The sequence below is a fragment of the Podarcis melisellensis genome, assembly GCF_964234715.1.
Source record: "Podarcis melisellensis genome assembly, chromosome: 13".
Lineage (NCBI taxonomy): Eukaryota > Metazoa > Chordata > Lepidosauria > Squamata > Lacertidae > Podarcis > Podarcis melisellensis.
The window spans coordinates 20,134,947-20,162,892 of NC_138545.1; the positions used below are offsets into that span (position 1 = coordinate 20,134,947).

The 27,946-nt window shown below is 46.8% G+C and overlaps 1 protein-coding gene across 1 annotated transcript; it reads left to right on the forward strand.

The window, feature by feature from the left end:
• The first annotated feature begins 37 nt into the window (after positions 1-37).
• Positions 38-27,745, forward strand: SYT5 (synaptotagmin 5). The gene is made up of 9 exons (XM_081886041.1): positions 38-146; positions 18,138-18,296; positions 19,569-19,750; positions 20,616-20,735; positions 20,832-20,999; positions 21,586-21,753; positions 22,672-22,789; positions 24,377-24,510; positions 25,644-27,745. The coding sequence occupies exons 2-9, from the start codon at positions 18,146-18,148 to the stop codon at positions 25,851-25,853; spliced, it is 1,251 nt and encodes a 416-aa protein (XP_081742167.1). The 5' UTR covers positions 38-146; positions 18,138-18,145; the 3' UTR covers positions 25,854-27,745.
• The last annotated feature ends 201 nt before the right edge of the window (positions 27,746-27,946 follow it).

Genomic DNA, 27,946 nt, shown 5'->3' on the forward strand with positions numbered 1-27,946 from the left:
CAATAAGCTACCAGCCTGCGCTCTTCCTCGCTCGCGCTGCTCCTTTTCAAAAGAAGAACTGTTTTGATTTGCCTCCGTTCTATCTTTGCCTTTGATCTGCCCAGCAAACCTCACTTCTTCTGCCGAGAAAGCGGAAAGAGAAAAGGGTAAGATGCGCCCCTTTGGGACTTCGGTCTTCTAGCCAGAAGTGAGTGCTGTGCGAGAGAGGGTGGTTCCGTACCCAAGAGATTATGAGTTGTGCTGAATTTCTCCTTCTTCCTTTTGCCTGAGAGGATATATCTTTCTCTCTCAAGCCATCAAGGGTTGGCAGGATGGGCTCTTGAGAACAGGGGGCGGAACCCCTTCCCCCCAGAAGGAGGCCGCTTTCCCCAAAGCTTGGGGAACAAAAGCAGGTGGCTTACCTGTGTCCAGGGCGAACAGGGAGACGTGACCGGTGAGCTTTGCACAGCGGATGGAACCAGGTGGGAGGTGGAAACAGAGGAGGACGCTCGCTTGTTTTTCCTACCCAAGCGATGCCAGGGGGAGACTGAGGCCCAGGAGGGCGTTAGTGCCCAGGCAAGACCTGCTTGGCATCGAAAAGGGTGAGCGGGTGGAGACATGGTCAACAGAAAGCGCAATTGTGATTTTGAAGAACTGAGTGCTGAGTACGAACTTAATAGAATCATGGCACCCTCCGCCACCTTCCCACGGCAGCTCAATGGGGCATGGCCAGTTGACCCCCACCCCCTCCAACACACACACTCGCACGCTGCAAATATGACACCCCACCCCTTTTAAACCCATCTAAATAAGTGAACTCCATCTATAAGGCTTGAGCGCACAGGAAGCGAGCAACCCCTGACGGGGATGGGAGAGGGAGGGTTCATGTCGAGGGGAAGATGTGGGTCTCCCGACCCCCAACCGTGCAGGAGATGGAAGGGAGGTGTGTGGATTGCTTGGCTGGAGAGAGGGAGGGGGCGTTTAAAGGAAACAGCCACTGCTTGGGGAAAGCGAGACGCATCCAAGTGCCCTCTCCTTGGGGAGATAGACTTCGACAGGGAGCCTGGGTAGGGTGCAAGATTTGGGGTCCTCGGTGGCTCGGCTATCCTCCAGGAAGGCAGGAGGCGAAAGAGGCTCATTTGGCAATAACGTCCTCAGTCTGGCGTCTGAGCCGATGGGAGTTGCTATAGTACCATCCACAATTCACGGCGAGGCAAGCTGCGGTCTGTTGTCTCCAGGGCGGGGCGGAACTTTAAGACAGCTCGCGGAGGTGAACGGAGGCGTCGTCCAGCTCGACGCGCGTCAGGGCAGGCTGAGCCCTCCTCTCAGTAACAGGCCTTGGCTTTGTAGCATAGGAAGTAATGCTAAGAGTGCTTCTGAGCACGTTAAGAGAGCATCTCATCACTGAGTGAATTGCGGGGAGTGAGGGCAGGCGGTCATTAGTCTTCCACTCTTTCTCCAAAGATCTCGAAGTGTTGTCCATTGTGGCTTCCTCCCTAATTTATGCTGGGATCTACCTCGCCAGGTAGGTTTAGGATGGAGACTGCGCAAAAGCCACCCAGCTAAATCCATGGCCAAACGCAGAGATTTAAACCCAGGCCTCCCCAGGACCTTCTGGCGCCCTAACCACTATGCTAGACTGGTTGAGAGTGGAGGGGGCGTTTCAGGGTGTCCAGGCAGGTTTGGCCCCTGTTAAGAAACACTAAATCTCCTGCTTTGCCAACTTCTCTCTCTCCTACCCATACACATGCATGCTCTGTATGGGGAAGGCCAATATCACACTGGATCATAGAATCATAGAATGGTAGAGTTGGAAGGGACCCCGAGGGTCATCTAGTCCAACCCCCTGCAATACAGGAATCTTTTGCCCAACGTGGGGCTCGAACCCACGGCCCAGAGATTAAGAGTATCATGTTCTACCGACTGCTGTTAGCTCAGCTCAGTGACAGTGATTAAAAGGGATTAATTTCGATTTGGGCTCACCAGGATTAATTGGAAGCATGTTGCCAGAGTAGCTGTTGAGTACCAATCAACGCCCCCCCTCCCCCGCCCAACCTGTAATTAGCAAGGGAAATAAATTCTTCGAATCTGGCTTCTCGCCTTTGTTCATGGCAGGGCTGTTTAACCCCTCTTTGACAGGCAAGGAATTCAACAGGTGAAGCTTTCTCCTCATTGCATCCTTATGTTAGCTGGGTGTGGGGGCCACGCATTAACATTGTGTCTGTGGTTCAATTGTTAGAAGCACAGAAATCCAACCATCAAAACGAAGGCAACACAATACAACAAACCTCACACCCGTTAGGATTGCTGCTTTGAAACAAGCGAAACAACTGGCTTGATAGCATGATATGCAGAAATTAAGCCGACAGAGCTCTTCCAGGCATTGAGATGAAGCCTCTCAGGCAGAGAAAGATCTGGAGAGCCTTTTAACGGAGGGATGGGTTATCGTCCCTCCCACTTATTAGGAGGTGAGTTGGCTTTTGAGGACAGCAGCTGCAGTCAGGACTTCATTTTTGGGTGTGAAAACTGGAGTGAAACAATGGGTAGAAAATAGGGGGGGGGACACCAGCTATTTTGCTCCACTACAGACTTGTGTGTGGCCTTGGGCAAGTCACTTAGTCCCACCTCCTCATCTGTAAAATGGGAACATTCTGCCATGGCAAAGCTAAGCTTTAAGGCCATGCAGTGCTTCAAAAATTATTAACCATCAGACCCTTTAACATGGATAACATTTCAGCATGCTTCTATTCCCATAGGGCTGTGAGCCAAGGGCTCCTAGATTTGTGACATGCAGCTTCTGAAAAGATGGGAGAAGCCCCCACCACACCTCTTTCTTTTCACACTTAAGCACTCTGTGCATGCTCTACTCTTGGAAGGAGGTGGAAGGGAGGATTGCAGGCCTTGCTTGTGCAAAGGGCGTGTTGCGCTTGGTGTGCATGTGTGTCCCTGCAGATGGCTCAAAGAGGAGGCTTGCATTTGGTTGCCATAGTTTTCCTAAGGAGATCGAGAGGGTTGCTGTGAATGCTCCTATATCACCAAGCCAGCCACCCCAGTCCTCTGCCAGGCATTTACTGTATTTTTCTGCGTATAAGATTAGTTTTTTTAACCAAAAAATTAGGTTTAAAATTGGGGCTCATCTTATACACGGGTAGTGCTGAGGGTTGTTTTCTTAATTTGGAGTCTTATACATGGGGGTGTCTTATACACAAAAAATACGGTACATTGTGTGTGTGCATGAATGAAACTGCATCTCTGCCCCTTTGGTGACTCCCTCTCTCTCTCATTCTTTCCTTGGAGTTTCTGCTTGGACTCTCAGCAGGTCTCCACTGTGCAATGGTTTTCTTTGAGCTCAGAGCTTGCAGTAAAATCTGAGGAGGGAGCCCTTGAAACCAGCTCCAACAGGACTGAATTAGAGCAGGTGAGGTGAAGAGGGGCACTCAGCTTCCTAATTCAGTGGAGGCTTCTCTATTAGGACAAATGGGGCATTGCCCACCAACCTCAGTTTGCCCTCAGTCAGTCTCCACCTGCCTGCCTTCTTACTTAAAGGGGGGGGGCAGGAGCTGGCTGTCAGCTTCCACCACTTCCTTAGAAAGAGAACTCAGCAGGGGAGGGGGGGGACCACAAATCTAGACTTGGTTGGTCCTTCCTCTCATTGGCTCTTTAGCTCCACCTACTGTTTGGGCCTCCTGCCTTCTACCCTGCCACTCCCAAAAGGCAGGGGCCACCACTGTCCTGATTCCTCTGGAAGACTGGAAGGATCCGGTTGGTTTTATTGGGCTTAATTTGAGCCAGCTTTTAGGACTTTAAGCTCATGCCACCAGTCCAGTACCTCCTGAGGCAATTGATCTGGGCTTTGTAGTGGACAACTGGCCAGAACCCGCTTTCAGTGCCTAGCAAGGTTGGAGTGGTGAGAAAGAGCATTCCGAGCCATGTGCAGAGTGCTCCCCGCACCCCAGTGTCTTGCCAGTAAACAAACAGCCAGATACATTGCACCTGGGATTCAAAGAAGGTGATGTCCCAGAATCCCTTGATTTAAAATACATAAAGAAATCCAGCGGGTGAGAGGTTTGGGAGGAAGCCAGGTCTCTTGAGTCTTCTGAGAGGTGAGGGAGCAAGTTAGAGCTGGAAAGAGAGTTAAGGTCGAACACACCTCCAGTGTCGTTTTCTGATGCAGGGAGTGTGGGGGGGATGGGCTGAGGGTTAACTGGAAAGAGCTTAGTGACCAACAACGCTGTTATTCTCAAGCTGGACATCTTTTGGGATTACATATTTAATCATGTTCCAAACCTAATCATATGTATTATGTATAGTGGTATAGTCTCTGTCTCTGTCTCTGTCTCTGTCTCTGTCTCTCTCTCTCTCTCTCTCTCTCTCTCTCTCTCTCTCTCTCTGTCACACAAACACACACACACTTTGAACACAAACACTTAAAATCATCCGAGGCATGTGGTGCCTTAAAGCAGGAATGGGAAAAAAGCTGTTCCCCTCCAAATGTTGCTAGACTCCAGCTCCCATCAGTCAGTGGTCACGACTGGTGGAAGTTGTAGTCCAAGAACATCTGGAAGGTTCTCCACCCCTGTCTTAGAGACTGGCAAACTTAGGCGTCTCTGGCATGACACATTTGAAGCACTGTGATTCCTCTTTAAACCTCAGTGGCTCCCCATCCCCCAAGAAACTGAACCCTGGGAACTGTAGTTTGTTAAGGGTGCCAAGAAGAACTGACAGTTAGATCGCTTTGTGAACGGTAGCTCTGTGAGGAGAATAGGAGTATCCTAAGAATTCTCAGCAACCCTTAACAAACTACAGTTCCCAGGATTCTTTGGGGGAAGCCATATGACCATTTTAAGTGATACGATACTGCTTTGAATGTATAGAAGAGGAGAAGAAGAGTTTGGATTTGATATCCTGCTTTATCACTACCCAAAGGAGTCTCAAAGCAGCTAACATTCTCCTTTCCCTTCCTCCCCCACAACAAACACTCTGTGAAGTGAGTAAGGCTGAGAAGTGTGACTAGCGCAAGGTCACCCAACAGCTGCATGTGGAGGAGCGGAGACGTGAACCCGGTTCACCAGATTACGAGTCTACTGCTCTTAACCACTACACCACACTGTATAGCAGAGATGGGACACATTATTGTGGCATAAGCTCACCTTGTTCTCCTGTTTTTGCTACAAGAAGGCTGCTACCCCTTGGGAAGTTGTTACAAACTCCTAAAGCAGCTCAGTGACTCACAGAGCAACCTTATGAACACTTATTTGGGACCAGAGCCCGTTGGAGCAGAGGCACTGTCTTGGGTCAAAGTGCCAGTGGCACGGCATGTGTGTGTGTCGTCGGGAGGAGGCCTTGCCCAGTGCTACGCAGCTTCAATAGTGGCGGCACCTCCTCTCATGTCCTTAAGAGGAACCTGCCTTTGATGCTACACCACACTCAGCTGGGCATATCAGTCTCCTCCACCCCCTCAATATTGGGGGGGGGTGTCCTGAGCTGCCTGCTAATTAATATTGGGGGGCTAACACCCTCTAGAGTTGGCATGCCTGCATTAAAGTCAACGGGACTTCCTTCTGAGAAGACAAAGAGAGGATTGCCCTGTGAGACGTTGAGTTATGAGCCAGGGAGTTCAAAGCACTTTGTTTTAATATCACAAGAGAATAGTTTGAAGTCAGCCTACCTATCCCTTCGTAGCTGGAGCTCCAGAATGTTCCTGCAGGCTCAATTTAGTAATTTAGTCAACAGGAACTCTGGGCTTCTCCAGGTGACCTATTTATTATTGAGCACTCATCCTGATTTGCTTGCACAAAGCTTAGGCCGTGGCTACGTCCAGTCTTTGTGGAGCATTTGTTCAGATCTGTTTACAGGGCTGTCATGATGCAACTGGGAACCTCCGTCCTGCATTCCTCCTGATTTTACACATCTTTCTCATTGGTGATTCACCCACCCCACACATTTCCCCATCGCTTTTCAAATTGCAAAAGGTCTGTTGTTGACTTATAATTGGATCTGTCTCACTGGGATAACAACAGGGTGCTTTAATCCACTTTGAATGCAAATGCAAAGTTTTGTTATGTTCCTGAATCCGTCCCTCAAAAATCATGACCGTCCATTGGAACCTTCTGCGTTTTCCGGGATATGTTTCCATCCCATCCCATCTTATATTCCATCTCTCTTTCATGATGAAACTGAAAGCAGCATGGATGCCTTTGCCTAGATAAATGCCTAAGCAGGCACTTACAAGATCCAGACCTCCTTAGCTTCAGCAAGATGCCTGCTGACCAAGCCTGGGGTTCAGATTTCAGGCAGGGGTGGGATTCAGCAGGGGCAGACTCTGGTCTTTCAAATTTCAGTGGCCACAATTCAGTGCCCTCCCACCTCTCACCTTTTGTGCTGCTCAAATCACTCCGCCATAGTTGTGATGCCCTGCGCCGTCCACTAGGCTCAGCGCTCGGTGCGATGGAACAGCTCGCACTGTGCTAAATCTGCCTCTGGATTCTGTGCCTCCTGCAGAAAGACGGCAAAGTAAGCTCCACTCTGTCCAGAAGGAATGACTTCTTTGTAGACCTGTATAGGATCCTTGCTGTGCTGTGTGGTTTGAGAAGCCAGCCCTGCATTGAACCCAGCAGTGTCATTAGCTTTGGCTCTGCTCACAAAATAAAATTTCCAAGAATGGATCCCACCATAGAACGCTGCAGAAATTGTTCTTGAATTCCAAGAGCTTTCCTGGAACATTTTGAACAATTAGCTTATTTGCAGCCATTTGGATGCCATCCTCCTGATCTGTTGCATACAGGCAGAAGGTCTAATTATTGATTTGTTTTATAATACGGATCTTGAGTATTCCTGCCACTTATTTTCCTTTCCCATCTCACATCTCACTAGGTGGTGGTAGGCCAGGGCTCAGCAGAAAGGCCTCAGACATGTTCTAACTCATTACTCCACTGGCTACCAGTTGTTTGGGGGGGGGGTTGTTTGGCAGTCAGCCTGAAATGTTTGTCTCTGTGTTAATTTCTTTGAATAGAATGGCTGGCACAGCCATTGTGATGTAATTATGGCACTCTCTCTGCCGTCTCCACTTGGATGAGCTCTGTGCTGATGCCACACAATATCGCCTTACTTGTAAAGTTATGGCACAGTCTTAGTTGGGATGCTGAGTCTGCCCTATTTGCTGCCCCCAGAGGGAAAATGTCACCAAAATAAGCCTTCAAAGCAGCCTGTCCACGAGTTCAACAAACTAACAGGCTGATTTTGTGATGTAGACTGAACATCCTGATTTGTGAACCTGCTCAGGGATTTCCTAAATAAGGAGTTGCCAATGTGGTACCTGTTAGTGACATGGCACCCTTGAGGTCTTTGCTTGGCTCCCGCAAGGATGGATACCTTTTTCTCCTTTGAAAAATACATAGAGATGAAGGAGGAAGTGGAAAGAGGGGTTCTCTTTCCCACTTCCTGTGTCAGCTCTATGTGCTTTTCACAGTGGCTCGGATGAATTCTACCAGATTCAACTTTTACACAGATCCCTTGGGAAAGTGAAATGTGTTTCTGAGTACACACATGTGTATTTTCTGTCTCTTTGGGTGGAAGAATGTTAAGCAAGAAGTGACCAGAGTGGGTTGTGCCCATGGTACTTCAAAAAAATAATGGCCCTAAAAACTCTTGGTGACCCCCCTGGTCTAAATTAAGAGCAGTATATAAACAACCCTAGTAAAAACAAGTACGGTTCACTTACCTTTATCTTATTTTGAAAAACCAACTTACATAATTCATTGCCATGTGGTGGTGGTGATTCCTGGTTTAGGTGGCTTCAAAGCCCTGTTTGTCCACCAAAGCTAAATAGGCTTCCATAGTCAAGGATAATATAACCTCTGAGGATTAGACAGGCAGCTAGGGCAGGTTGTTGCCTTTGGGTTCTGCTTGTTTGCTTCCTGGAGGAATCTGCTTAGCCACTGTGGAAAAACAGGATGTTGGATGTGTTGTTTGAGTTCTAGCTGATGAACTGAAGACAACTGCAATTTATTACATCTGTATAAATGCACCTGTGAATAAATAATATTGCTGAAGAGGGAAAGATACATACTTCACTGGCTGTGCTCATAAGGTCATATGATGGCCCACTTCAAAGGCCCATTGAGTCCAGCATCCTGTTCATAATGGCCAACCAGAGGCCTTTGGGGAGACCACCGGCAGGACCTGAGCAATTCTCCCTACTTGTGATTCTGAGCAAGTGGCATTTAGAGTCATACCACTTCCAGTGCTGGACATAGTACCCAGACATCATGACTCATGTTGCACAGCCATTGCCATCTTAGAACACGAATCCCCTTCAATGGAGAAGCTGGATCCCCTCCCCCAAGTTTGTGATAGATATTCCAATTAATGCAGTTGCATTTTTATTCGAAACAGGGTAGTTTTAACTGATTGATCTAATCACCATCAACAACAATAATTTTATTATTTGTACCCTGCCCATCTGACTGGGTTGACCCTACAAAACATTACAAACTTAGTAGTGTGAGGGAAAGATCATGAATTACTAGGCAACTGATAAATTGTTCTTCTTCAGTGGCACCCTACAATCTGCCTCCAGGAACAGGCTGGTGCACCCTGTCTCACAGTAGGGCCGGCCGTGTGAGACTGACTGAGTCCAAAGATCTGTTGTGTAAAGAAGGTGAACCTTTGCTGGAACAACCACCAGCTCAGCAAGGAAATGCTCTTCTCTGTCTTACCCCCACCCCCCCAATCTATTCCTTGACACTTCACAACGTGTAATGCGAGTAAGTGTGAGCCACCCACAAGGCAAGAGACTGAAACTGCTAATCTGGTAAGACATCTGCTCTTGGAGGGGGAAGAGGCAGAGAGGGAAAAATGAGTCTGGCCCTTTGCCATCCGCTCTGGCTATTACGTTCCTTGCTGTTTACAACATTAAGAGCAAGGTCTTAATGCTTTGTTCCTCTGTTCGAAGACAGTGTTCCCAACTTCCTGGATGAGATGTTCAAAGTAGTGCTGTTGAGACAAGAGTCAGGAGCCAGGCTTCATAAACCAAATAGTCACAAAACAAGCATAGGCAACGTTGATGATTAGGAGGTGGGGCGGGGCCTAATGATCCTCCAGAGGTTGTATGACTCAGGCTCCCATCAGCCCTACTCATCATGGCCAACAGACAGGCCAACAACATCCAGATGACCACTGGTTCTTCTCCATCCCTGCTGAAGATACCCAAGTAATGTGCTGCTGCTGATACCTTCACACACAATGCGTGAAGCTGCAGTGGGTGAGCTGGCAAGCTGTTCAGTGCTCAGAGCCTTAATGTTAATGTGCAGGAATTTACATGCACATTCTCTGGAGATGAGATACACTCAGTGACTTGCTTAGTGTTAATTGGGAAGGAGGTGGCTGAATCTCAAAGCATGACTGCTCTTGTGACTAGCCCTGGCAACAAATGGTAAAAGTCCTTACCACAAAAGGGGAGGTGGGGATTACAGAGACAGTATTTCAATAGGGGTCATGATTGGAAAATGGGAACTGTCCCTTGTAAATAGGGTTAGCTAAAGTGTTTGTGGGACGCGGGTGGCGCTGTGGGTTAAACCACAGAGCCTAGGACTTCCTGATCAGAAGGTCGGCGGTTCGAATCCCCACAACGGGGTAGCTCCCATTGCTCGGTCCCTGCTCCTGCCCACCTAACAGTTCGAAAGCACGTCAAAGTGCAAGTAGATAAATAGGTACCACTCTGGCGGGAAGGTAAATGGCGTTTCTGTGCACTGCTCTGGTTCGCCAGAAGCGGCTTAGTCATGCTGGCCACATGACCCGGAAGCTGTACGCCGGCTCCCTCGGCCAATAAAGCGAGATGAGCACTGCAACCCCAGAGTCAGTCACGACTGGACCTAATGGTCAGGGGTCCCTTTACCTTTAAAGTGTTTGTACTGGAGCAGGCTAGGGATTGAAAGCGAGGGCCCTGTGGGTCAAGGGCTGCATGTAACCCTCAGCCTAACTGCAGGAAAAACCTTCAGCCTCATTTTGTGTGTGAAGGGGACACTAGAAGGAGAGAAATAGAGAAGGAGGAGGGGATGGTGGAAGAAGGACTGGCAAGAGTGAAGTCTCTCATCTGTCAGCCCACTGGGCAGGGAGAAAGAAGGGTGTGAGAGAAAGGGGTGGTGGGGGGAAAGTGATAGAGAGAGAGAGAAGGGTTGACACAGAGAGAAGGGTGTCGGAGGGAGAGAAAGGTGTGGTACACAGAGAAACCAAGAAGGCATGGGGAAGAGAGAAAAGTGGTGGCAGAAAGAGAGAGGAAGGAGGAGGAGCCTCGCCCACTCTTCCTCCTGGTCCTGCCAACCTCTCAATGCAGGCATGTAGCCCCTCCCTGACCATTGCCCTCTCCCCCGAGGGAATATGGCTCCCAACAGGAAAAAAACAAGGTTATTCATCTCTGCTGTAGACGCTGAGCCCTGCACCCCCACAGAAAAAGGAGTTCCCTCCATAGCTACGCGAATTGCATGCTTTCCCCACCCCACTCAGAGTTTTACTGTTATGCCTGCCTTAAAAACAATACTAACTCCAGCACTTAAACCAGGCGTGAAATAAGAGAAGGTGCTTTTGAGAGGGGGGAGAATTTAGTTTGTGAATCTGATGCCCTCCCCTGCACACCCAAGTCAATCAGCTCAAGAGAGGAAGCGAATTCTCCTGGGGGGGAGGGAGAATGGCCAGTTTTCCCCCACCCCCACCTTCAGTCACTCCCTCCCAGCAAAGCTCTCCCTTTCTGACAGCCTTGTGAAGTATGGATGAGCAAACTGGAGGACGGGGAGTGAAGCCGAAGCTGACAGGAAATCTGGGGACAAGTTGGAAACAGGCCCCCGGGTTGGGAAGGCGTCTCTGGAGCTTGGGGGAGAGGGGTGTCACTGCGCATTCGTCCAGGAAATGAGGGAGGGAGAGGGAGGGGAAAAAAAGAGGGTTGATCTCAGGACACACTGTTGCATAAACAGGAGTTCTGGAAATCTGAAAACACACGCACACAGACCGAGATCCCGCAATTAGTCAGCTTAATAAATAAATATGGCAAATTAAGCAAATTAGATTCATTTTCTTTAATGTGCCTCATTTTATCTCCTCTCCCTGCCACTGCCACATGAAAAGCAAAATGGGTGGGGGGAGAGCAGGGGGCTGAAGGAGTGGAAGCGAGTTACAGGTGTTGACCAAGTAACTTACAGTATGGGGGGGCAGTATCACAAGCGGGGAGAAGGCTCTATTGCACCCAGGGCCTGCTTTCAGGCTTGTCACAGGCATCTGGTTCTCTGGCCTGATCCAGTAGGTCTCCTCTTGTGGTAACATGGACCAAAGACATTTATTTGAGAGTCCTGCCGTCTGCTTGGGAAGGAAGTTCCTGTTGTTTGTGGGGAGAGGATGCAGTGGCAAAAGGAAACCACTCTGTACATGCTCAGAGGTACATTCATTTCTCATATTACAGTGGTACCTTGGGTTACAGACGCTTCAGGTTACAGATGTTTCACGTTACAGACTCCACTAACCCAGAAATAGTGCCTCGGGTTAAGAGCTTTGCTTCAGGATGAAAACAGAAATCGTGCTCTGGCAGCGCAGCGGGAGCTGGAGGCCCCATTAGCTAAAGTGTTGCTTCAGGTTAAGAATGGACCTCCAGAACAAATTAAGTTCTTAACCTGAGGTACCACTGTATTTCATATGTTTCTCTTAAAAAGAAAAAGGAAAGGCAGAGGCAGAGGCAGAGGCCTGGCCACAGATAGAAAAGGTTGATGCTAAATGAGTATGCATATGGGGAAAAGATGGTGTTGTGGAACCAAGATCAACAGGACCTACAAGAGATGTTTGTTTCTGCTTGGAGAACTGTTTGTACCACATCACATTAACAGAGAGGACTAGAGCTGGCTGATATATTGATATATCGTCCCAAACCGGTTTGAAATCCATATTGTGATATCAGTGTCATAATTCTGAGCTGGCAATGTATTGCAAATCATGGTGTGTGTGTGTGTGTGTGTGTGTGCGCGCGCGCTATGCAGAAATCACAATGTGGGGGGAAACGTGAAGCCAGCCAGTGCATCTACAGTGGTCCCTCAAGTTGCATACGCTTCAGGTTACAGACTCCGCTAACCCAGGTTAAGAACTTTGCTTCAGGATGAGAACAGAAATCGTGCAGCGGCAGCAGGAGGCCCCATTAGCTAAAGTGGTGCTTCAGGTTAAGAACAGTTTCAGGTTAAGAACAGACCTCCGGAACGAATTAAGTTCTTAACCCGAGGTACCACGGTACCTAGCTCCATCCTTAGTTCAGACATTGTGATATATCAGTATATTGTGATGTTTAGCTGGTGGTACATCAAGAAGCTGAAAACCAGATATCACCCAGCCCTACCTAAGACCCATTTACCGCAGGTACTGTGATCCTTTGGGGGAGAACCCTGCCTCAGTGGTAGAGCATCTGCCTGGCATGCAGAAGGTCTTGGGTTCAGCCCCCTGCATCTCCACATAGGGCTGGGAGAGGCTCCCTCCCTGGAGAGCTGCTGGCAGTCAGAGTTGACAGTACTGAGCTGGGTGGATCAATAGTCTGGCTCCATAGAAGACACCTTCCTGTGTAGCTGCAATGGCAGGATGCTTGGAGGGTGTTAGTTTGGGAGCACAGAAGACGCAGGGTGCAGTTTCTTAGCAGGTCTGGGTCTGTTCAGCGCCTGGATGAGAGATTCCCTGGAAGAACGTTTGCTTCAGTGTTGCCATGGAGGAAAGGTGAGGCCCAGACCTGCTTAGCTACAGCAAGGCAGCTGCATCGCTTGCCTCCAGACAATCCCCTGGTAAAGACATGAATCATCTCCTGCACTCAAGCATCCCTTTCTCTGCACAGCAGCTGCAAGGTGTTAAATCCTTGCTTCTGAAACAATGTCTGGAGGATTTGGGCTGTGGAGAAGCGCATAAGCCGTGCCAAGCCCATCTGTGAGCTATCCGAGGTGGGGAGGCAGAATGAGTGTGGCAGGTGGGTGACAGACTTCAGGGCCTGTCATGTGAGGCGGACACAGGAGGTGGAGATGGGAAGGGCAGGAGCAGAGAGCGCAGAGCTCTCTACTAATAATATATAGAACATCTTTCAGTCCATCGATTTCTTTGTGCCTTTCTGGCTCCACAGACGACGTTTCCCTTCCGTTCAGTTTCTCCATCAAAACCGAAACAGTATTTAAAAGTAAAATTGTGCCTGATAGACTGTGAACATCACTGCTCATGGCAGTCAGAACAAGCCCACACAGCATATTTAAATAACTGGATCCCTTTCACTTATAAAAATAAATAGTGTCATTTATGTAATAACATTAAAAAACCCTTCTTTCTTTTGAATCTATGGAGAGTTAAATGCAGCTCCTATTTTCTTTTCCTTAAAAAACCCCCTAATATCCACCCCTCTCTATCAAACATCCATCCTTTCATGTGCATTGAACTGTAATTAACTCTTCCTGCACACAGTAGCCCAGTTCAGATGGAAGGATCTCAGTGAGTAAAATAAACCATGGTTTATTGGACCACGAATAACCATTGTGTTTGCATGGTCCCCTTCCCTGCTCTTTCCACCACATTTTTATGCAACACGCCTGAGGTTTGCTAAGCCAGATACACATTATATCTGAAACAGGAGCTGCTTTAAGCCCTGCCTATAAGCCAGGATTGTACAGCATGGGTTGTATTCAGTTCTACTCAAAGTAGACTCCTAAGTTAATCAAGGCCATTAACTTCAAAGGGTCTACTCTGAGTAGGACTAGCATTTGATGTATTATTTATTATTATTATTATTATTATTATTATTATTATTATTATTAAAATGGTGGGAAGCAGCATCCGCAATCAATACTAACAGCAGATCACTATTTATCTATCTATGTGGCTGAGCTGGAGTCTGAAATGCAGGCTTTCTTGTTCACAGCTCTTTCTCATAACCACTATAAGCACATATAGCTTCTGCATAATAACCAGGCCAGTAAATTTCCCCGTGAATGGCTATCAGAACAGCGCCCTTAAAACCCCCAATCGAAGAGTCAAATCACAGCTCTCTCCGTGCCTCTTTCATGTTTTCCTTTCAGGCACATACAGAATGGGGGAGGGAAGTTGATGGTGTTGTTTTTAAAGCAGACCGCTAGTCTTGAGTTCAAATGCTGCCGCCAGGAGCAAGTTGGGCTTGGACCGTGCTCTTTTATTCATTTATTCGGGTGGCGGCTGCTGCTTTCGAATCCCGAGGCCGTTCCGGCCTATTTGTCAGGAGATAAACGGGAGTGTCCAACCAAGAGAAACGGCCTGTCAGTCTGATGTGCGGAGAGACGGTGGCCAAGCGCTGGGGATGATAATCCGAGGCGGGCGCTCCCTCGGGCTCCCTCTCGCCCTCCGCACCCAGCTCTTTTCGGTCCTCCTTAATTATTTAGAGTGGAAATCATTACCACTCCAAAGGGATCTAGGGAGAAGGCCATTTTGAGTGGTTTGCACTGTGGAGGCGGGGCGGGAGGGCTAGTGAGTTAAAAGGGAGGAGAGTGGCTCCGATCTCCCCTGGAAAGGCTAGGTAGTAAAAGCAGGGATTGGGGTGGGAGGGATGGCTGCACTCAGGACGCCTGGGTTCTCTGGAGTGTCTTAAAAGGGGAGGAGGAGGAGGGGCAGCTCCCTGCTAAGGCGATCAATAGCGCACTCGTCCATGCCCGCCGGGCGCTGCTGCTCTCCAAGGTCCTGAAATCCAGCGCTGCGTCCCTGCGTTACGTGCCTGCGTGCCTGCCTGATTACGAGGAAAGTCCCCGAGGGGCTGCCGCCCCCTCTCTCCCTCCCTCCCTCCTCGGCAAGCTGTTGCCTTTCTGTCCATCAGGCGTCAGGGGAGATGCCCCCGTCCAATCAGCGGCTTCCCTGTCGCGGGAGTCCGTGCGCCCCGGCAGCTGCGTCTTCCTTCCCCTCGCCAAACCCTCATCGAGGCAAGATGGCTCTCAGCAGAAGGGAACATCTTTGTTTTTGAGTGAGGGGCGTGTGTGTGTGTATGTGTGTGTGACAGAGAAGCTGAGAGAGAGGAGACTGGGAAGGAGAAGCAACACGCCCCCATTCTGCAATGTAGATACACTACAGCCTTTTGCAAGGATGGGGGAAGCCAGATCTGGCCCTCCACACCTTCCAGTGTGGCCCTCGGGACTCTGAAACCACACTCCTTAGCAGCCCTCGCTTGCACTCTCCTCGCGAGTGCTTTTGCCTGGCTGGGATGTGTCTTGATAGGATAAGGATTCACGCTTGCCTGGCAGGAGGATAGAGATGGGTGTGTGTGTGCAGAAGCTAGCTAGAAACTGTGCAAATATATATATTTCATTTTGCCTCCCAGAATGCAGCCCTCAAGCTAAGGTTTCCCAACATTGCCGTTCTGTTGGATGAGAGCACAAGGATCCAGGCTCCTGCTTTCAAACCAAGTATTATTGTTGTTGTTATCAAGATTTGTATACCACCCCTATATCCATAGATCTCAGGGTGGTTCACAACATAAAACTGCAATATAAAAAACACAAAATATATAATGAAAGCAAGAACAAAAACAAACCAATAACGTCAATTTCCACAATCTGCTGCACATAGTGCTGGCCACAGATGGCCTCTCAAACTGAAGGAAGAGAAATGGGGGGGGGGGCACAGACATTTTCAGTGATTTTTTTTTTCCAGGAAGAGGATGAATTATCCCAGTTTCTTCAGGATGGGGGCTCACAATTAGCCATGGCAGTATCACAGCTTTTCTCCTCCTCCCCCCCGCCCATGCCAAGAGATTTTTTCTTCTTCTTCTTCTTCTTCTTCTTCTTCTTCTTCTTCTTCTTCTTCTTCTTCTTCTTCTTCTTCTTCTTCTTCTTCTCCTTCTCTTTTTGCTGCTGCTGCTGCATGTGCTAACCATGTAGCCACCATTTTCCACCCTCCACAGTGCACTGGACCTAGCAAAGCTCAGGGCATTGTGTGCTTGGGGGTGGTAGCCACCCACCCACTCACCAAAAAACATTAATATAACAAAATAAATCATGGAGAATATTCAGAGAAAATTCTGCAGTACTTTGGCATTCTTTTTCTAAGGCTCTGAGAAAGAGGAGAGGGGTGTGTGTCAGAGATTATACCCACCCCCCAAAAAAATGCATTCTGAGAAACTATAGCTCAAAATGACCTAATGCATTTCACACCCACCCCCCTGCCCAAATATCTCACATCAAAACACAATTCTGCATAGGCAAACCTGGGGCAAATGATCCAGAAAACTAGAGAGCCAATGAGCGAAACCGTTTATGGTTTTATCCATGCGCTCATTTTACCTAGTTCCCCCCCCCCCATCTCATCATTGTATTAATCCCCCAGATGTATTTGTAAATCACCCTCATTTCATCTCCTCCTGCCCTTCTCTTTGCTCTGCTAAAGGGAGCAAAGCATTCCTTTTCAGTTTATCTCACAGTAAAGCTGCAGGTTTTCCTTTGTGTTTTGGCAAAGTTACAAAACAACAAAGAGTTTGGTAACAATTTACACAGGGGTGATAGTATTAGTTCTTCTGGAGCAAATCAGCACAGTGTCTTGTGATGCCTTAAAGATGAACATATTTATTAGGAAGTAAGCTTTCATTCACAGTGACAGCCTACTTCACCAGATGCAACTCTCGTTCATAAAAGCTTCTACTTGAATAAATGGGTCAGTCTTCCAGATGCAACAAGACTCTGCTGCAACAGATGAATGCAACTGCTCCCCTGGACACCGTTACTAAAGTTATAGTCAGCAGGAGACTGATTGAATTTACTTTCAAAATCACTGGGAAAAGCAATGAATGAATGAACTAATTATGAATGGATGGAAATGAATGAAAAATAAACAATAAAAATGAATAATGGATTATTATAACCTTGTACACCTCTAAGCTTATTCAAGAGACAAGACAAATGCCTTGGATGGCTGCCTTGAAAGATCATTTGGAAGCTCTAGCTAGCTCAGAATACAGCAGCCAGCTTATTAACAGAGACTTGTAGAGCCAACCACATCTTGCCAGAGCTTAAAGATCTGCGCTGGCTCCCAGTTTCTTTCCAGAAAAGAAATATTGAAAACAATTACAATAAACACAATCAATAAAACCTTTTTAAAAAATTAAGCATAGGTCTTGCAGATCCTGCGCAACTAAAAGAGGCCACAAATACTTGAAAACCTTTCAAATTAAGGGCCAAAAGCCTGGAAAAACAGGCAAGTTTTTGCATGGTGCCTAAATATATATATATAAAGTGTTGACAGGCAAGTCTCCCTGGGAAGAGCATTCCACAAGTGGGGTGCCACCACTGCAAAGGCCAGTTCTTGCATTGCCAGTCTCCAGACCTCGTGTGAAGGTGGCTCACAGAGAAGGGCCTTAGATGCCAACCAAAGGGTCATATATAGGACCTCACAATTTCTTACAGCAACCTTAGCTCTGCTTGGATATTCTTCTCACAGTTATGGAGAACACATGAGCAACAAAAACAGGACTGTGCTGAGTGATTCCCCCACTCCAGCTTGCATCCATCTGTCTATCCATACAGTGCAAATGCCTGGAGCAATATGGGGAACCTTTGTGTGTGCAGGACTCTGTGAGAAACCCTGGGGTTCCAGAACATGTGGCTTTCTGCACCCCAGGGGTGTGGTACCTTTTTAAGCTTGAGGCTTGGTAATTCCTTTGTCCTTCTCAGATAATGATTCTTGTTTGACTACACGGAGGGCAAGGAAGGGTAAATGTGTATATATGTGTAGAAACAAGCCCACTGTACAAAGGTGAATGTTTCTTGCATTTTCTGCTTTGGCCTCTGGCTGTGCCCATCACTGGGCCTTGGGAGGTTGCCCAGAAGAGAACCTGGACCTTGGGCTGAAAAAGGTCATCCACCTCAATCTTAGGTGATGACAGTGTGACCTATTAAGAGATGCATTGCAGAGCTCCAGAACTTGGACCTGTTTACAGCTAGGTATAAGGTATAAAGGGACAAGTCAAAGGCTTGATGAGAAAACAAAGAGAGGATCTGAAAAGGGAGGAAGGGACGCTACCTTAGGGAATGGGGTCAATGGTGTTAAACTGTACAGGGTGGTTTTGTTGTTGTTGTTTTTAACTGATTACACTTGCAGCAGTCATCAGTAGTTAACAAATTAGCCTTTTCTCCCTCTCTCTCATCTTCCAGGTTCCACAATGAACGCAGCCCGGAGGTCAGCCAAGGTGGACTCGGAGGTGACAGAGTCCCAAATGGAGCCGTCCCTCAACGCCACCGAAATGCCCACCAAAGAGAACGTTTTTTCTGACTTGAAAGACAAGTTCATGAACAAGCTGAGCGACCTGCCAAGTAGGTAGAGCTTGAGCGAAACGGGCTTGAGAGGGCATCAAGATATTATACAAACAATGCCTAATCTATTTGAGTCGCATACGCTGGCATTTCTTGGCACTAAAATGAGGGTTTGGTTTTAATTTTCGCACAGAGAACACACAAAGATTCTGTGTGTGTCCTCTAATTCCACACAAGTGGAGCAAAGGAAGCTTGCAGAATGTACTACTGAAATACCAGTTTGTTTACCCCCTCCTGCCCTTGGGAAGCTCTGCTTGAAAATATATGGGCTTGGATTGGTCAAATCTCTGAAGCTAAAGGGTGTAGTGTGGGTGTTATATTGGCTAACAGTTTTAATGCAAAGTATACATAGCCCTGATTAGTGCCCCATGGCCTAGAGATGGATGCTTTATATTTGTTGCACGTGTGGATATAACATTATAACAGTCCAGGTGCCTGTATTATTCTTCGCCAACCTAATCAGCGGAACCTTTTGAGATGTATAATCGACAAAAAGCTTTTTCTTCAGGCAGAGCTCCATGGAATTAGGTAACTCTGGAGAAAGAAGCCAGAGCTTAGGCCTGAAGGGGGAAATGGGAGGTGACCCCCCCCCCAAACGTGACAGTGACACAAAAGCAGGAAGGCTTGCAAGGGCCTGCAAGGATATTGTCATGTGGAAGAAGGGCTTGGAAGGCTCATGGGTGGATTTAGGGAAATGGCCTCACTACTAAGCTCGGGCTTCTATCCTAAGCATGCTTATTAGGGAGTAAGTTCCATTTCAGCTCAGGGAACATTAGGATTCTTTTATTCAAGGACCAAAAGCAACTGTAGCAGAATATCTTACAGAAGTTGCTCAAGAAGGGAAGGCTGAAAAAGTTCCCTCACTCCTGAAGTAAAGGATTTCACAACTAAATCTCAACTCCTCCTGTATAATTAGGCAAACCACTATTTCCCCTTCTGTCATGGGGGTGGGGGGGTGGGGGGATGATAATTCTGGCCTGCTTTACTGGACTGTCATCAAAATTGTTGCATTAACTAACATGCTTTCAGAACTTAGAACAGTGTTTCCCAACCTTAGTTCTCCAGCTGTTTTTGGACTACAACTCCCATCATCCCTAGCTAGCAAGACCAGTGGTCAGGGATGATGGGAATTGTAGTCTGAAAACAGCTGGAGACCCAGGGCAGGGAAAAACTGACTTAGAAGATGCACCGTATATATATTACATCCAAAAAGAGAGAAAAGCTGTTGAAGCTCCCCCGCCTTCACTGCCTCTCTGTTCTGCTCCTCTCCAGTCCCACCCTGGGCTTTGGCCACCATCCTCATAGTGGCCGGCCTCCTGCTTCTCTGCTGCTGCTTCTGCGCCTGTAAGAAGTGCTGTGGCAAGAGGAAGAAAGGCAAGAAAGGCAAAGACAAAGTGAAGGCCCAGATCAACATGAAGGAGGTGAAGGAACTGGGCAAGAGCTACATCGACAAGGTGAGTCAAGGCTGGTGGCTGCTTCCCTCTCACGGCACCAGGGGAAGTCATCACTTTCCTAAGATATTTCTGAACTTGCACACTTGCATGCATGCATGCAGGCATCCATAACCCATATATAAACTGACTTTGAACTAGGGAACTAGACAAAAGCTGCTGCCAATTTAGCACTGCCTATTAGGCACTTGATAGAGAGACGCGGGTGGCGCTGTGGGTTAAACCACAGAGCCTAGGACTTGCCGATGAGAAGGTCGGCGGTTCGAATCCCCGCGACGGGGTGAGCTCCCATTGCTCATTCCCTGCTCCTGCCAACCTAGCAGTTCAAAAGCACGTCAAAGTGCAAGTAGATAAATAGGTACTGCTCTGGTGGGAAGGTAAACGGCGTTTCCGTGTGCTGCTCTGGTTCGCCAGAAGCGGCTTAGCCATGCTGGCCACATGACCCAGAAGCTGTACGCCGGCTCCCTCGGCCAATAAAGCGAGATGAGCGCCGCAACCCCAGAGTCGGCCATGACCTAATGGTCAGGGGTCCCTTTAACTTTACCTTTACCTTATTAGGCGCTTGCTTCTGTGCCTCCAAAATACGTTTATATACCTGATCAACATGCGCGTTTTAAGAATTGTAGATTGTGCTGTGTTACATACGTCAACATTGCTGGGCAGATCCACACCGTACCTTAAAAGCACATGTAGTTTTTTAAGGGCAGTGAGAATATTAGCAGTGTGAAGGGGGACTACAGCTCCCAGGGTTCTTTTGGGGGGGGAAGAGCATGGAGTACTTTAGATATATGGTGCGGATTGCTCTCTGTCTTTCATGCTAATGCTTCCCTGTTGGCTGCTCTGACCCTTCCCTCTCTCTCCCTCCCAGGTCCAGCCTGAGATAGAAGATTTGGATCCATCTCTGCTGCAGGAGCCCAAGGAAGAAAAGCCCCAGGAGAAGCTGGGAAAACTCCAGTACTCACTTGATTATGACTTCCAAAGCACCCAGGTAGGGATGGTCAGTGCTGCCAGCTGGGTTGGATGGGCCAGTGGTCTGATCCAAGGCAAGGGAGCTTACCGCTGTTCCTCTTAAACCTTTCCCTAGCTGGTGGTGGGCATTCTGCAAGCTGCTGACCTGCCAGCCTTGGACATCGGGGGCACCTCGGACCCTTACGTCAAAGTCTTCCTGCTCCCAGAGAAGAAGAAGAAATACGAGACCAAAGTGCACCGCAAAACCCTCAACCCCACGTTCAACGAGTCCTTCACGTTTAAGGCAAGTTGTCCTCTGCATGTTCCCTCTTCCATCTTGGCCAAAGTTCCTGAGCTTTGCTGAGCATTTCTTCCCCATCTACTCCATCACTTTCCTTTTTTACCATTGGCTTCTCCCCATACTTTGCGGATCCTCTTCTCCCTCCCCACCCTATCGCACACAGTTTTACCACTGAATCGACCAATAGCACAGAGGCAGGGGGACGCAACATTCCTTTCAGGGCAAACTACCATGGGCCATATATCAGTGGTGGGCGGGGCCAGGAGTGGGCGGGGCAAAAATTGCAATTTTTTTCCTTAGGACAGTAGCCAGTGCCTTCCCAGACACTAATAACTCCCTTTGAATCCTCCATCCAGGCAAGGAAGAAGCATCATCATTGTTGAAGGACAGCTTCCAGCCAGGCCAAATCACTCAGGGAGCAAAGCAGAGCCTGTGAGGGGATGTGGCCTGAGCAGAGGGGGTGGGGCCTGCTGAGAGTTCTGAGAGCCTGATAGGTCCAGAGAGTTACATTTGACCCTCAGGTGGGAGGTTCCGCAGCCTTGCGATGCCGTCTGCCATTTAATCAACCCGTTGTGTGTTTGGCCCTTAGGTCCCCTACTCGGAACTGGGCGGCAAGACCCTCGTCATGGCCGTCTATGACTTTGACCGCTTCTCCAAGCACGATGCCATTGGTGAGATACGCATCCCCATGAACACAGTGGACCTGGCCCATGTCATTGAAGAGTGGCGGGACCTGCAGTCGGCGGAGAAAGAAGAGGTAGGGATCCATCAGGGTGGACCCTCTTTCAGAAGTGCCTGAGTCTGAAAGCGGGTTTGAACATCACAGTTGGGGCCCTTTACATGTTATTTTGGTGATTTCTGAACTCACAGCTTATTACCCCAGCTTTTGATACTTGTAGGACCCACCTCGTTTCTGTGATTGTGAGTTGTTTAAATCAGTTTTTAACATTGTGTTTTAATTGTTGCAATTCACCCTGGGACCTTAGAGTGAAGGGCAAGTAAGACTCGTAATCTGGGGAACCGGGTTCGCATCTCTGCTCCTCCACATGCAGCTGCTGGGTCACCTTGGGCCAGTCACACTTCTTTGAAGTCTCTCAGCCCCACTCACCTCACAGAGTGTTTGTTATGGGGGAGGAAGAGAAAGGAGAATGTTAGCCGCTTTGAGACTCCTTCAGGTAGTGATAAAGCGGGATATCAAATCCAAACTCTTGTTGTTGTTGTTGTTTTCCATAAACAGCTGACATCAGATAGCTGGGATGATTTTACTTGTGTATTTATTTACATTTATATCCCATTTATTTAACATTAATATCCCACCAAGGAGTTCAAGGCAGCACATATGGCTCTCCTGCACTCTCCGTTTTGTTTTTGCTTGTAACAAACCTGTGAGGTAATTTAGGCCAGTGGTGGATTTTGTGCTCTCATTTATCCACACTCTAACTGCCTCACCTCGCTGGCATGTGGAGTTTGTATGATTCAACATCTGGGGCTGTGAGGAGGAGACTCACATGAGTCCTGACCACAGAATTGGCATCCTGTGGATGGCAGGGAGGAGGTTGCCAACCATGTGAAGGGTTTTGTCTGCACTAAATCACCCACCCACCCCTTGAATATGGAGACTGACTCTTGGTGCTTCCATCCTCGCTCTAAACTAGCCCTATTTTCCTCTCTGTAGCACGAGAAGCTGGGAGACATTTGCTTTTCTCTCCGGTATGTCCCTACGGCTGGGAAGCTGACGGTTATTGTGCTAGAAGCGAAAAACCTGAAAAAAATGGATGTGGGGGGCCTTTCAGGTAAGAACTCACCATTGTGGTAAACTGAATCAGGACATAGCATGGGTTTCTTTTAGTTGGAAACCTTCCCTAAAGACTTAGTTCCATGATTCTATGTTTCTATGACTAATGGGGCCATTTGTGAAAAAGACTTAATGGCTGAAGCAGATCTATAACCGGTTGTGCTGTGGTATTATGGTTTGCTACTCTTTTTTAAATATGTATTTTTTCTTTGAAGTGGATTACAAGTATATTTTCATATTTGTGGGTCTAATTGGTGGTTGTTATATACCGAATTAGAGCATTGGCCCTCCCAGCTCAGTATAAGCTTATCCTCGACAGACAATATTTAACTTCCACTGTTGCTGGGGAGTCACAGGTGAGGAGAGTGTAGTTGCTATGGACTCACAGTTGTCCATGGAAACTCAGGTTAATTCTGTGTCCAGGGAGGCTGTCTACCAGCTCCACATGGTGCGACGGCTGAGACCCTACCTGCCTGAACATTGTCTTGCCAGAGTGGGACATGCTCTGATTATCTCCCACTTTGACTACTATAATGCACTCAATGTGGGGTTATCTTTGAAGGTGGTTCAGAAACTACAACTAATCCTAAATGCGGCAGCTAGACTGGTGATTGGGAGTGGCCGCCAAGACCATATAGCACTGGTCCTGAAGGATCTGCATTGGCTCCCAGTACATTTTCAAGCATGATTCAGAGTGTCGGTGCTGACCTTTAAAGCCCTAAATGACCTCGGCCCAGTATACCTGAAGAAGTGTCGTTCAGCCCGGACACTGAGGTTCAGCTCAGAGGGCCTTTTGGCGGTTCCCTCATTGCGAGAATTGAAGTTACAGGAAACCAGGCCTTCTCAATATGTCTTACTGTCTGCTGTGGCGTGAACGCCCTCCCGTCAGATGTCAAGGAGATAAACAACTATATGACTACATGACTTTTAGAAAACATCTAAAGGCAGCCCTGCATAGGGAAATTTTTTTGTTGGATGTTTTATTGTGTTTTTCATATTTTGTTGGGAACCACCCAGAGTGGCTGGGGCAACCCAGTTAGATGGATGGCATATAAATAATAAAAAGCACAATCATCATCATGACCCCATGGGCATCTGGGTGGCCACTTGGTATGGAATCTACACACATAATAAAAAATACTGTACTGTGAAAATGCTTTTTTTAATGTTTTGAAAAAATATATTGAATTTGCCTATAACTCACTGTTGCCATCTAGTGTCACATTTGTATATTGCACTTTACAACACACTTAAAACGTTTTATTGGCAGCTGTATAGCTGAGTCCTATAAGAACAGAGTGCTGGACTAGATGGCCTGTTGCTTTTCTTCTTATTACCAGCAGCTGCCCTCTAGGATTTCAAACAGGGCTCCCTCCCAGCCATACCTGGAGGTGCCCGGAATTGAACCACGGACCTTCTGCATGCAAAGCACAGGTGTTCTACTACCTCTTAGCTGTGGCCCTTCAATAGACATCAAAATCACAATTCATTAGCGGTGGGGGAGATGGGAACATAGATCTTCCGCAATACATTGCATAATGGAACCCCTGTGTGATTCTGAAATGTCTTTCTACTCCTATCCCAGACCCCTATGTTAAAATCCATCTCATGCAAGGAGGGAAACGTATCAAGAAGAAGAAAACAACCATTAAGAAAAACACACTGAATCCTTATTACAACGAGTCGTTCAGTTTTGAGGTGCCATTTGAACAAATCCAGGTAATCCCCCACTCTTCTCTCCACCCCCACCCCCATTTCACCCAAAGGCAGTAAATTCTGAACTGGAGATGTGTGGACAAACTTTTTGCAATCTTGCTAGAAAGTTACTTTTTTACACTTATGCACAAGTGCTGAATTTTGCATAGGGGTTTCTGTCTGGTTAGTTTGCATCTACATTTGTGTATTTGTTTGGGCCCAAGTCAGGACATATTGGGCAAACTAGTTTGCTGTTTCTCGTCACTGATCCACTGCATGTTCAGATAGCTAACTGGCTTGCTATTGTCAAAACAAAAAAAATTCCTTCCAGTAGCACCTTAAAGACCAACTAAGTCAGTTATTGGTATGAGCTTTCGTGTGCATGCACACTTCTTCAGATACCTGGCTTGCTATTATTATTGCCTGGGTGGTGAGCTGTTGTGGATCTTTCTTCATTCTGAGAGTTCTGGCTGTAAAAATACTTGCACATCCTCCCACCCCCACCCCCACTCTGGCTGGATTAATGATAACATTTGGAAAGACCCTTGACATCTTCAGAACACTTCTTTGCCATTACAAATTATGGCAATCTCACTTTTAAAAGAATAATTGATAAAAGGGATAATCACGGCATCCCTCATATGCTCCTGTGAGTAGAAAGAAACCCAGTCCTCAAATCACGATAGAATCTGCTAGTTCTGGGTTATATACCAGTCTTTTCTAGATACCCCCCCCACACACACACTTCAGTTTGCAACCCTTTGAAAAGCTCCAGGCTTTAAGGAGCTGGAAAGACATAGCCTCATTAAAATTAGATGTCCTAACCTCTCCCCAGGTCAAAAGTACTTAAATCTTGTTTCCTTCTGATAATAAGGACCCGGTTGTTTTGGCAAAGCGGTGGGGAGAGGGTGAAGTTTTCAGCAGAGAATGCTTAACCCTTTCCCCACCAGCCACTATACACCGGTAAACTGTTCACCTCCACTCCCCAAGTGCTTTCCCCTAGCAATTTGGCAAAGATGCATCTGGAAGCCAAGCTGTGTGAGAGAGTAAACGATGGGAAGAGTTGTAGGTGGGAAATGGAGGGAAGGGAGAGGGTTAAGCTCGCCTATTGCTCTTCTGCTGCTGATCGTGCCTGTTTCCCCCCCCCCCTTTCACAGAAAGTCCAGGTTGTTCTGACGGTCCTGGATTATGACAAACTGGGCAAAAACGAAGCCATCGGGAAGATCTTTGTGGGCTGCAATGCCACGGGAGCCGAGCTGCGCCATTGGTCCGACATGCTGGCCAATCCTCGGAGACCCATTGCGCAGTGGCACACCCTGCAGCCTGAAGAAGAGGTGGATGTGGCGGTTGGCATAAAGACCTCTTGATGCCCCTTCCTTGTTGGCCGAAGGATCTGGCAACAGTTGCTTCTCCCGTCCAGAGCGAATGGGAGTGTGTGGTTGAGGCACCCCTGAAAATGTGCACGTGTGGGGGGAGGGGGAGAGCCTGTGAGCCTGTCTCTTCTCTCAGAGCCATTTCCTGTTGAAAAAAAAAAAGAAACATCTCCAAGAGAGCGAAAAAAAACACCCCTCTGTTTTTTATCCACTGTGTGAAAAAAGAAGGAAGCTTACCTAGCAGCTTAAGACAGGTTAGAGATTTACTATAGGTTTACTATGAGGCTTAGAACACAACTTGCACAGGTTTATATTTTTGGGTTGGTTTCTTAATTGAAAGCTGAACCTTATGTGCCAGGCAGGCTGACTTTTTGACAAAGCGATCTTTACATTAACCATGCCATCTTTGGGAAAACCAGCCTCAAATAAACCTACTGTTTATCTTTTTGTACCTCTGAGTATACTATAGGTTCATTACAGGTTTCTTTAAAGGACACCATTTCATATACATTTTGGGTATTGTACTCTGGTGCCATGTTTAAATTCTAGACCTCATACGTAAATCTATTGCAAACAATGCCTACAAATGTGTTTACAATAGATTTACAAAAGAGTTGCGGCAAACTCTGTTCTCTGATAATATTAACTTTTGGACACTCCATTATAATACTGATTTAGGAAGCTAGATCTTAGGTGAAAACACTGGGAATCTTTTAAAACATAGTTTGAAAATGCAACTTGACCGTGGCTCTACATGATGCTTAAAATAGCTTTACATTTCTGGCCACTGTGTTATGAAATATTTAAAATTTGGTCCTCCTTTGCAGTTGAAACTGCCTAAAACAGTTTAATCGGGATAAGGTTGCAAATATGCTGTGTGTGGGCTTCATGTATAAAACATATTGTAGTGTATCCTAATTATTTTATTACAAAATGTTCACATACTTATCTGACATATAAAAATTAGCTGTCATTGGAGAACTACTGTGGATGTGTTTACTAGCATATATTTACTATAGGGTGTCCCCTTCCCAAATTACAACAGTTTTATGGATGTTGATGTTAACAGAGATTTAAGCATCAGCCAACGTATTAAGCTGTTCGTATATAGCTTATTCTACTTTATATTAACTTAATTTGGAGTTTTATAACAGTTTTGACAGAGCCATGTATCCGTTTTACAGCACATGCTTTACAACTTATTTATGAAATGTTTGATATGAGTATTAGAGAAAATTTGCTATAGGCTTTATGTAGACTTAAAGCAGATTAACTACAGATTTAGTAGTGATTTACTAACCAACTTAAAATAATTTTGCTATGTTACAACATGTTTACATTTTTGCTACAAGCTTAAGACTGGTTTATTATAAAACTGCAACGGGTTTACTGTTTGTTAGCAACCAGTTTGATGCATTTTATAAATGAGAAAAAAGCATTTATCTATAGGATTTACAGCTGATTTACAGTGGTTTCCCATGGATCGAAACATGTTTACAACACCTTTGCTATGACAATGATACAAAATCAATTGGTTTTATAGCAAATATTCTGTAATTCTAAAAACTATTGTTTAAGACATAATCATATGCTGGGTAACTGTTTAGCAGGTACATTAATAGCTGGATTTTTATTTTAAAAATGGGATTGCCAGCAAGCCAATGATTTGGGCTTGAAATCCTGAATTGAAATACTTTTGTCCAAATCTGAAATCTGGGCATGACTCTGTGCTTTGGTCTTCTTTTTAATGCTTTCATGTTGCATGGAGCCCGAATAGGAAAGGAAGGCAATACTGAAATACTTAGGCCAAAACATCTGTCAAAGGCCAAGTAAGTCCACAATCAAAAAGAAAGAAGCCTAAGAATTAAAAAAGAAAGAAAGAAAAACATCCAACTAGAACCTTTGATATTGATATTTGGAAGCTCTGTTTCCCTTGCACCCCACCCCAAATATTTGACAAAGCATCATTTCTGGTCTCAGTTACAATCCTTTTACCAAAGGTTTTGTGCCTACAAGTAAACATCAGTGTTGAACCGCCCACTGAACTCACAAGCAAATGAGCTTAGATAGTAGAAAGCGTTCTAAAT

What these genes read in the sequence shown, in the direction of transcription:
- SYT5 (XM_081886041.1), top strand. Translation starts at nt 18,146, where the DNA reads ATGAACGCAGCCCGGAGGTCAGCCAAGGTGGACTCGGAGGTGACAGAG. An exon ending in AGTCGGCGGAGAAAGAAGAG is followed by an intron (nt 21,754 to 22,671) that starts GTAGGGATCCAT and finishes TCCTCTCTGTAG; the next exon opens with CACGAGAAGCTGGGAGACAT. An exon ending in GGATGTGGGGGGCCTTTCAG is followed by an intron (nt 22,790 to 24,376) that starts GTAAGAACTCAC and finishes CTCCTATCCCAG; the next exon opens with ACCCCTATGTTAAAATCCAT.